The sequence below is a fragment of the Tenrec ecaudatus genome, chromosome 12 (assembly GCF_050624435.1).
Source record: "Tenrec ecaudatus isolate mTenEca1 chromosome 12, mTenEca1.hap1, whole genome shotgun sequence".
Lineage (NCBI taxonomy): Eukaryota > Metazoa > Chordata > Mammalia > Afrosoricida > Tenrecidae > Tenrec > Tenrec ecaudatus.
Genome location: NC_134541.1, coordinates 109,245,983 through 109,257,269, shown reverse-complemented (window position 1 = coordinate 109,257,269; position 11,287 = coordinate 109,245,983). Strand labels below are relative to the sequence as shown.

The window sequence follows — 11,287 nt, the reverse complement described above, 5'->3', positions numbered from 1 at the left end:
TTGCATTTTTTCCTATTTTTTTCACTGTCAGTGTAGACAACAAGTTTATTCCCATTCAACAATCTGTAATCAAGATTTTTAAGAGCCCTGGTTGCACTCCTCACTGTGTGTGAGCCCTCTCCTCATTTCCAGACTTGGACCCCCATTCTTTTGTGTGCAGATTAAAACAAAATTTTTACTATTTTCTTTAATATTTTTCTGCAGTTTTGGCGCATGATTTACATGTCATTGAATTGAATAGTTCACTCATTCAAACATGTCAAGGGGGACGTGTCCAATCACTACCACCTCCTCCCTAGAGAATTCCCTTCCCCATGGCTGACTCACCCCAAAGGGAGCTGTTCAATCACAGTCAAGTGTGCAGATTTTTAACCCCTTTTTGTCTTCTCCTCTTTGCTTTTAGATAATTTGGCTGAATTTTTGTCCAATATTGGGGGTCACTTTCATTTTAATTTTACCACTTGGATTTAGGGATCTTAGTGGACACACCTAGGCTTCTTGACTCAGAACTGTGAGACACCTCTGTATGCATGAACCTATGTAAGTAAGAAACAACAGCAGCAGCAATATTATCAGTTACTGGGTGGAAGCAGTATTTCATCCATGGCTGATACCATTCTCTGAGCATGTGTGTTAGGAATGTGGACCACAAACAGATTCAAGACGATGGAACAGAATCTCTGAGAAGTTCAGTATTTCTTTGAAGAAAACCTCACTGATGATATTGATGACATCAGCTGTCTATATCACACACTTCCTATACACCAATTTCTTTTTTTGGAATAATTTATTTACTCTCCCATTTTTTAGGGTGATACATTATGATGTTAACGGAATCCATCATGCGAAGGGAGTCTTCCTTCTCTCTTTGTTGTGGCCATTTCTAAACTCATTCCCTTTAGAAGGGGTGATGCCGTTATTTTCCTACAACCAATTTGCATGGGAAAACTTGTTCATAGGTATCGTCTGCTACTCAGTCCAAGTTCTTACAGTCTTTACTAATAGCGCATTAACATGTTTACTTTAGACAATTTCATGGTAATGCTAAGAAGTTGAACCAGTACAAAGGAAGCTGTCGACAAAGCCATCATCAAATCTTCTGAGTGTGCTCCCAGAGAGAGTATATACGCACCAAGCATTTGTTAAAGTTTTGCTAACGAAGAAATAGAAGCTATGAAAGGTCTGTAGCTGGCTGTAACCCCCAGGGGATAATTCCTAATGACTGACCTGAGTCATTCAGAGTGCTCCTCCAGTGCCCTTCTTGAGTGTCCCATCTCAACCATCCTTTTCCAGGTTTACAAGTCTGTATGTGTTGCTCAGGTGTCCAAGACTATGAACAGGAAAAATCTGTCAAGTGTCTCCGAGTTCCTCCTCTTGGGGCTCTCGTGGCAGCCCCAGCAGCAGCAGTTCCTCTTCGTGCTCTTCCTGAGCATGTACCTGGCCACGGTCCTGGGAAACCTGCTCATCATCCTTGCCATCAGCACAGACTCCCGCCTGCACATCCCCATGTACTTCTTCCTGAGCAACCTCTCCTTTGTGGATATCTGTTTCTCCTCCACCACCATCCCCAAGATGCTGGCCAATCACATCCTTGGGAGTCAGTCTATCTCTTTCCCTGGGTGTCTTACCCAGATGTATTTTCTTTTCATGTTTGCCGACATGGACAATTTCCTCCTGGCTGTGATGGCCTATGATCGCTTTGTTGCTGTGTGCCACCCCTTACACTACACAACAAAGATGGCCCCTCAGCTCTGTGCCATGATGGTCATTGGATCATGGGTTGCTGCCAACCTGAATGTCTTATTGCACACCCTGCTGATGGCTCGGCTCTCCTTCTGTGCAGACAACCGGATCCCCCACTTCTTCTGTGATGTAGCTGCTCTTCTGAAACTCTCCTGCTCTGACACACAACTCAATGAGATGGTGATTCTGTTTGAGGGGGGCTTGATAATGACGATACCATTGGTTTGCATCTTGGTTTCCTATGTTTGCATCACTTCTGCTGTCCTGAGAGTCCCATCCACAAAGGGAAAGTGGAAAGCCTTCTCTACCTGTGGCTCCCACCTGGCTGTGGTGTCCCTCTTCTATGGTACCATCATTGCTGTGTATTTCAGCCCATCATCCTCCCACTCAGCTAAGTCAGACACAGCAGCCACTGTGATGTACACGGTGGTGACCCCCATGTTGAACCCTTTCATCTACAGCCTCAGGAATAAGGACCTGAAAGGGGCTCTGAGAAAAGGGATTGGGAGAAAGAGGTTTTCTACCCAATGAAAATGTCACAACTACTTCTCATTCAGAGGAAAAGTTCTTTTCACCAATTAAGCATAAGCTAGGTAGCAGTTGTTTTATTAATGCCAGTCTGGAAACCAACATCTTCTTAGGAGAACATAGGAAGGTATGGTTATTTATTAGTAGACTGGGATTTGCCTGTAACCTTGCTGTATAGGCTTAGTTATGAGACTTCTTTTTGCTCACTAACATGAATAATTTTACACCCAAGTTTTCCTTTTTTGGGTGATCTGTTGGGAAAGCTACATGCTAAAGTATTTTACATGTTAGAATCACTATGAAAGTTTTTCAGATACATGAAGTCTAGTCTCCAGCACTGACAAAATGAATCAGAATCTCTGGGGTGCTTGTGATCCTGACAGCTTAAGGGCATTTTTTAGGAGGTTGTAATGTGCAGTCTGAATCCAGAGTCACTGGTCTACCTCATACTCTCTTTGTAAGTGTTCCACATGATAGTCAGCCATAAAGGCTGAATTTCAAACCCTCTCACAAATTAGCTTTGAGACACAGACTCATCAGAGGGTAAAATCTGAGGACCTGAGTGGGTAATACCATTTCTGAGGAGAAGCAGAGCCTCTGGTGGGCACTGTGGTCCAGAGCACCCAGAGGTGAAGAAGCACAGAAGCATGGGAACCCCTCCTGACACTCTCACTCGGATCCATACACATTGCGGTTGAGTTCAGCCGGGATTATCATGTCTTTGATATCGGGGAAATAAATCACTCTTTTCTATTCCCTCTGCTTAGACCAACTCCCCTCACTTTCTTCTCACACTAGCAACCTCATCCTCAGTCCATACCTTCAAGACCAAGTCAAAATAATGCCTACACGTGTTAGGAGACCAAAAACTCATGAAGAACAAGATGAATATAACATTAACTTTGCTACTTAAGATAACCCTAACTCGAAGCTTTAGAATAAAAGTTTACAAAAGTAAATTGATGCATGTTGTCTTTAATTACTTCAGAAAAATTGTATTATTCTGTCTCCTGATATTTCTCATTTCTTTTTCCCAAGGCAGAGAAAATCTTAGAAATTGAATGCTCATGGCTATATGATAGACATCCATTTTCCAACTCTGAATAGTTTTCTTATTGCTGCCCACAGCCTCCTGTGTAACCCTTTGTCGGGTAATCTGTGTATTCTATTATTGAAATTTAAAAATTAAATTCAGCTTTCTTTTATTTCTTAAATTTCACCACCTGCGCAGACTGCAACTCTCCAAGAGGGTCTAGTACCTCCCTCTCGGTGTCCACCTTTTCTTGAACATCCTGTAGTTCAAGACTGGACCAGCCAGGCTTGCATTTCCCCTCTTGGTGGAGAGCACACTCTGAGGCTAGCTGGAGTAACCTTGTAAGTGGCAGGCCCATCGTATGGCTGTTGAATAGTCATCCTGTTTGTTCATCTGCAGGCCTGTCTGTGGCAGCATTGATATCCATGGTGTACATGTCTTTGAAGGCCACCCTGGGTCTGCCGTTTGCCTCCCAGGTTACAGCTCTCTGGGTCACATGTCCTTTATCCTCCTTTAAAACCTGATTCTAAATAGTGAAGGAGTCCTGCTGCTATAGTGGGATATAAATTGGGCTGCTAACCATAAGTTTACCAGTTTGAAACCACCAGTTGTTTCTTGAGAGAAAGATGAGAATTTCTACTCCTAGATAAAGAGTTAGAGTCCCAGCAACCCACAGAGGCACTTCTAGCCCATTGTCATAAGCCTTATTCTACATACTGGCAATAATTTTTCCCCCTTCTAAGCCCTGTAGCCGCTGTCACAGGGCTTCTTGTTGTATTGTGTGGTACCAGTTCTCCCCATGAACCTCTGGGTATCAGATCAGATGGCTTATATTTCTCTTCTTGAAATACCCTGGGAGGATCTTTTCAGATGAACTTGACATCAATAAGATTTTTCACTTCCCCTGATTTAGCTGTTATGGTTGAATTTCCCCCCCAGTATTTAGGATCAACTTGCAAGAGGTGCAGAGAGACTTTCTATTTAAGTTGGGGAGAGATAGAAGAACTGACTTAGAACCAATTGGAGAGACATCATTTAATTTGCATCAGGGGGCTTACTGATGGGGAAGCATTTCTGCTTCCAGTGGAGACTGGCTAGATAGGACAGTGTCTTCCGAAAGGACTCTCTGTGGGGAATTCTTCTATAGTCTGTATGAGGTGGGCTGTCCCCCATTCACATCATGATGATAACCTAACCCATGGACCTCATTGTTAGGCTCTTGCTGTTGCTATTGTAATGAGGGGAGGAAATGGGGAACATTCACAATGTCTCTGGCTGTGGTCTGTGGGGAAGCTTATCATCTTAGTGGGTGCAAGGACACCCAGGAGTGCCAGCTCAGTTGAAGGGGGTGTGTGTTTAGCTGCAGCACTGCTATTTGTTGAGTGTCAACTCTTGTCCCTACTCCCTAAAATGTGTTTCATGAGTTCCTGCCCTGTGCTTACAAAGACAGTTCACTTTGGGAAGTGGATTTTCTTTATTAAGAGGGTCATGAAGACAAAAAGGGTGAATAAGCAAATGTGGTGAAGAAAACTGATGGTGTTCGGCTATCAAAAGATATACCATCTGGGGTCTTAAGGACTTTACGTGAAACAAGCACCATCTATCTGAGAAGCAAAACAGCCCACATGATAGCAACAAATGTACAAATGTGCTGGACACATTAACTGTATGTATGGATTGTGATAAGAGGTGTATGAGCCCCCAATAAAATAATTTTTAAAAGGGTCCTATCAGTGTAGGGTGTGGTTTATTCCTTACTTTGAGATGTGAGAATATTAGATAAAGAAACTCAATTCCAAATGTAGGGGAAAATATATTCCACCTTAGATTGTAAGAAATCAAAGAATTCCAAGTGTACAGAAGTGAATACACACACACATCCTTTTACTAGAACTGGTGCACTGAATTCAAGCTGTTAGTCTTCTCAAAAAAAATCATATCCATTTCCATCAGGTTGATCCTCACTCACAGTGTCCTTATAGGACAGTGTAGAACTGCCCCCATGAGTTTCTTTCTTTCTTTAAAAAAATAATTTTATTGGGGGCTCATACAACGTTTATCACAACCTATCCATACATCCATTGTGTCAAGCACATTTGTTGCCATCATCATTCTCAAAACATTTTCTTTCTACTTGTGCTCTCAGTATCAGCTCCTCATTTCCCCCCTCCCTACCCATTCCCATCTCTCTTGAACCTTTGATAATTTATAAATTAGTATTATTTTGTCATGTCTTACACTGTCTGATGTCTCCCTTCCCCCACTTTTCTGTTGTCCGACCCTCAGGGAGGGGGTTATATGTAGATCCTTGTAATAGGTTTTTTCTTTCTACCCCACCTTCCCTCCACCCTCTGGATATCGCCACTCTCACCACTGGTCCTGAGGGGGTCTATTTGTCCTGGATTCCCTGTGTTTCCAGTTCCTATCTGTAGCAGTGTAGATCCTCTGGTCTAGCTGGATTTGTAAGGTAGAATTGGGATCTTGATAGTGGGAGGGAGGAAGCATTTAAGAAGTATAGAAAAGTTGTATGTTTCATCGTTGCTACACTGCACCCTGATTGGCTCGTCTCCTCCCCGTGACCCTTCTGTAAGGGAATGTCCAGTTGCCTACAGATGGGCTTTGTGTCAATGAAAATAACTTTATGGTTGGGAGGCCACTACAACATGAAACACTGTATTAAAGGGTGTGGCATTAGGAAGGTTGAGAACTACTGCTTTATATCAATATCTCTATATAGCTACATATATCTTGTTTTACTAGAGCTAGTCCTCTGAATTCAGGCATTTAGCATTTTCAATTGTGAGGAAATAAATATTTGTTTCTTTAAGCCCTCCATTTGTGGTATTTCTGGTATTGAAGCACTAGCAAAGAAAGGCAATCAAATTAAAATAGAATTTAAAAAATGAATATGGAAATTATAGCATTAATATACCCAATGCTATTTATTTTATTGACTTGGTCTACAATGTCTCTTTTGGTTTGTTTATGTTTTTTTTTTAACTCTGGTATATTTTACATAGAGAAAACATTTGCCATTTTAAATTACACTTTATGAGTGTCATTAATTACATTTTCCAGTTTGTGAGATCTATAAAGTCTTATACTGGACCTGTCTCATTATTTTCTTTTGATATGTTAAGATATTACTTTTTGATTTTGAGTTGGCTTATAGTCAGCATAGAGATTTATATTTGTAGATGTCTATGCCATGATTCATTAAGGATTGTGGTTTCTTGTATGGGTATAATCTTTCCTCCTATTTGCCTCTTAAAATTATATTGGTCAATATTAATATCACCAGCTCTGTTTTCTGTGGCTGTGTAGATTGCTAAGGCCCATTCTCTGAGACCTTCTGAAACTTGGATGCAGAGTTCTTTCCTCAGTGTCACAATATCCTTTTTGTAAAGGGTCTAGTAGGTGAGACAACATCTGAGTCTTATGGTGCATCTAGAAAGCATAGTCTATAGTGGATACCTCCATCTCCCATCCATTGTTTAAAAAATCAAACGAACAAAACCTTGAGACTGTGAAATTTTCATGTGTTTGTTGGGAAATCCTTCTCTGTGGGCTCTTGCATTCTGCATGTATTTATTGTTGTTGTTGAAATTACACATAGCAAAGCACATAACAATTTTTACAGGCACAATAAACAGAAACGGATGACATTCTTCAGATTGTGCAGCCATTTTCCTCCATGGACATCGACTTTCCCTTCCTCCAGCTCCTTATATAACCTTTTGAGTTGCTGTGAACAATTGGATTCCATATCGTGAGGTCACTGATTTTCTGGACATTGCGTTAGCAGAGGCACTTACAAGAATTGTTCTGGACTAGCTTTTGGATGATGTTTGTATAGTACACCATCTGGGAGATAGAAATAGGATATCCAGAGGAAAGGGCAGGGCTTTCTTTTTGTTGACATTATTTTGGCACTTCATCCACATATCACACAATTCAGTAGTTCAATTAGATCAAGAAGAGTTGTACAATCATTATCACAATCAATTTTAGAACATTTTCTTCCCTGCCCCATGGTTAAATCCCTTTTAAAATGAGTTGTGCAACCACCATCAGTTCCAGTGCTCCCTCCCCAAGGCCAAGTGCTTTAGTGCTAGTTACAGCAACCCATGTGCAGTGACCGCTGCACCCAGACCTTAGTGCCGGGTGGCAGCAGCAGCGGTGTCCTCACCAACTGGTCCTGTGACGTGACGTGGGCACTGGTGCAGGATCAGTGGTCTTCTATGCCTGGCTTTCCATGCTGTAGGTGATTTTGAGATGTGCTCAATATTTATTTATTTTTGTTAATCTGCGTCTCATGTTCCAACTTTCTCATTATTTGAAAATTTTCTGATATGACAATAGCCCAAACCCTGATTATTTGACTGTTATGCACATTAATTATATACACCTTGGAGCATTGAGTACTAAGGCGCAAGGTGAGCGGAATGCTGGCGAGGATGGATAAGTTTACATGTTAGCTTGGCTGTGCCATGATTCTCAGAGTTTGACATTTATGCAATGATGTAATATGGTGGTTGTATGATGCTGTATTCATCCTCCATTGTTGAATCTGATGTGGTTATCCTAAACTTTTGCATAATGTTGATTTTTGCATAACAAGTTGGTCTTTGAGACCTAGCCATGTTGGTGAGGAGTGGGTGTGTTGTGATGAAATATGAAGGGGCTTTAAAAGTTCATGGAAAATTTCATTTTCTTTTAATTATATTTTCCACAAACTTTGTGAAGCCGACTCATATCTGAAATAAAAATATGCTTCTTCAATAATTTCTACATAAGTAATTCAGTGATGTTGGATACAGACAAATTGTATAATAATTGTTACTCTCTTTTTCCAAGTTAATCCACATTAATTAACACAAACCCAATGTTCTCAAAGCAAGAGGTGCCCCGATAATTCTTTTATATACCCTGAGATTACCACTAGTAATCTTTAGTTTCTATATATTTACTTATCTTTAAAAAGTGAGCTATTTAATGTGAAGGGGCCTCAAAAAGGTCATGGAAAAATTCCATTTTCTTTCAATTTCAGGTTCTATGACTCTTTGAAGCCTCCTTGACATTATGCGCTACAACACATATTGGAATTGAACAAGACCTACGTTTGCACCTCAGTGATATTGATTACGCTCTTCAAGATATGCAGCCGTCTACTTCTGTTTTCTGAATTAGTCACCATCATCCCTATAAATACATTGCCTCTCATGCTTCCTATTTAATTTTTCACAAAATTCGTTACAGAAATCCTTTTCTCATAAAATCTCCCAGGACTCACACTCATTATTTAGAACTAAGGACTCTTACTGAAATATTCAAAAAAATAGCCCATCCTCAGAAAAGGACTAAACAGTAGAACCAGAGACCCAGGAGCCATTTCTCAATAAGGGTGGGTGACTCTTCATGTGTTTGCTCTTTCCTGCCTCTCTGCAGCTCCTCTCTGCTCCTCAGCCATGGGTAATGGTTGCAGCAGTACAAAAGGGCTTGGTTGACACCATCTAGACAAGTCAGAGGCAGAGAGAGACTAGCTGTACCCCAATCCCAGTTTCAATGAATTCCAATCCCCATCTCAGTGGCATTCCTCTTTGAGAAAGGGTGAAACCATAAATATTAGAAATACACCCCCAAAGGGGTCTGGAAACTCTTCAAATCTCCCTCGCATCTCATCAATTCTAACTCACTGTGAGCCTACAGACTAGAACTGCCCCAGGGGGTTTCTGAGATTGCCACTCTTTAGGGGAGGAGAAAGCTCCATCTCTCTCCTTTGGAGATACTGGTGGTTTCAAACTGTCGAGCTTGTGGTTAGCAATCCAACGTGCAATCCACGATGCCACCAGGGCTCCCTGAGGAGGGGTCTAGAGCTCACAATCAAAGCATGCTGGGATCTTCCCGAGGCAACCTTCTTGAGACAATTCTTTCTCTCCAATGGCTTATGTGCTACGTCCAGCTTGGGAAGTGCTCTAAACATTTTTGCCTGTGAAATAGGGAAGATAGGTATTGCTAATCATCTCTGAAGATGACCACACATCAGGAAGCAAGGTCTAATTGAAATAAAAAATATCTAGATATAGACTCAGTTCTGAACACAGAAAGTGAGAAGAAAAACTAAAAATTGAATGTCTACATCTGTGGACACAGAACTAGTAGAGCAAGGTGAGGAGGCTGAATCCTAGGGAATTTCATCTGGGACTTGCCTTCCCCATGTGGTGCAAATCTATAGCTTCAAGTTTGACCCCAAAGTTAGATCTAAACCTTAGGTAATTTTCATCATTATTGTTTGGTCCAATGGTGAGAAAAGGTAGATGGGAAAATTATTCCCTTTCTGCCTCTAATGAGGTGCTCAGGGAATCTGGGGCCAGTGGCCATGGGGACTCCTGTGAAAGTCTGCTCTGTGATCCCCCAAACATCTTTCCTTCCATGAAGGGTGTGTCCCTGCACGCTATCTCCTCACTCAGGTATAATTAACCTGCAGGTATAATTAACCTGCAAACACCATTTCTTTCTGATCAATAACCTCGGTTCAATTCTGAAAAAGTGAAGTGAGTGTGGGTCTCCTGGAGATGGAGAGGACTACAAGTCTTCCCAGGTAAGAGCAGACCAGTGGAGACATCACCAATAGCTGCTTGTCAAGTGGGTGCCTTATGGAGGGATTCCTCACTCTGCCTTTCTTGTGCAGCCACAGTTCTGAAACTGTCAGCTTTTCCCTAAGATCTCCAAATCGACCTGTCCACATTCCATCTATTCATAGGTCCTTGAACTCTGGCCATTATTAAATTGACTGAGTTTCTTTATGCCCGTCTTTTGCATTTTTTCTGCTTTTTTCAGCATCACTGTAGACAACAATTTATCTTTCCATTCAACAATCTGTAATCAAGATGCTTATGACCACTGGTTGCACTTCCTCACTGTGTGTGAGCCGTCTTCTCATTTACAGCAGGGGTGCCCATTTCTTTTGTGTGCAGATTAAAAACAATTTTTTACTTTTTTTTTTTTTTACTATTTTCTTTAATCATTTTCCCCCTCCAGTTTTGGCACATGATTTACATATCATAGAATTGAAAAGTTCTGTCATTCAAACATGTCAAGGGGAACATGTGCAATCATCACCACCTCCTCCCTAGAGAATTCCCTCCCCATAGCTGACTCACCCCAAAATGAGTTGTTCAATCACGGTCAAGTGTGCAGATATTTTTGCCCCTTCTTGTCTTTGCTTTTGGACAATTTGGCTGAGTTTTTGTTTATTGTTGGGAGTCAGTTCCTTTTTAATTTTACCATTTGGATTAAGGATCTTAGTGGACACACCCAGGCTTCTTGGCTCAGAATTCTGAGGAGCCTCTGTAAGAATGAACCCATGAAGCAATGTACTTAAGTTAACAGCAGCAGCAATATTATCGGTAATGCTGTGGAAACAGTGTTTTATTCATGGCTGATACCATTCTGAGCATATGTGCTAGGAATGTGGGCCATATCCAGATTCACAATAGTGAAATGGAAACTCTGATACGTATTTACTTGGAGACAACCACACTGATGATATTGATGACATCAGTTATGTATATCACACACTTCCTTCACACCAATTTCCATGGCAAAACTTGTTCATAGATATTGTCTGCTCCTCAGTAAAAGTCCTTATAGTCTTTACTAACAGTGCTTTAAAATGTTTAGTTTAGACAACTTCATGGTAATGCTAGAAAGTTCAACCAGTCAAAAGTAGCTGCTGACAAAGTCTCCATCAAATCTTCTGAGTGTGCTCCCAGAGAGAGCATATATGCACCAAGCATTTGTTAAAGTTTTGCTAATGAAGAAATAGAAGCTAAGAGAGGTCTGTAGCTGGCTGTAACCCCCAGGGGATAATTCCTAATGACTACCCTGAGTCATTCAGAGTGCTCCTCCAGTGCCCTTCTTGATTGTCCCATCTCAACCATCCTTTTCCAGGTTTACAAGTCTGTATGTGTTGCTCAGGTG

General features: G+C 41.3%; 1 protein-coding gene across 1 annotated transcript; it reads left to right on the top strand.

Annotated features, from left to right (window-relative positions):
• Nucleotides 1-1,323: 1,323 nt before the first annotated feature.
• LOC142423075 (olfactory receptor 1F1-like) lies at nucleotides 1,324-2,274 on the top strand. Its single transcript, XM_075528252.1, has one exon. It carries the CDS (start codon nucleotides 1,333-1,335, stop codon nucleotides 2,272-2,274), a length of 942 nt encoding a protein of 313 aa, XP_075384367.1. The 5' UTR covers nucleotides 1,324-1,332.
• The last annotated feature ends 9,013 nt before the right edge of the window (nucleotides 2,275-11,287 follow it).

Coding starts and splice junctions, on each gene's coding strand:
- LOC142423075 (XM_075528252.1), top strand. CDS start 1,333: ATGAACAGGAAAAATCTGTCAAGTGTCTCCGAGTTCCTCCTCTTGGGG.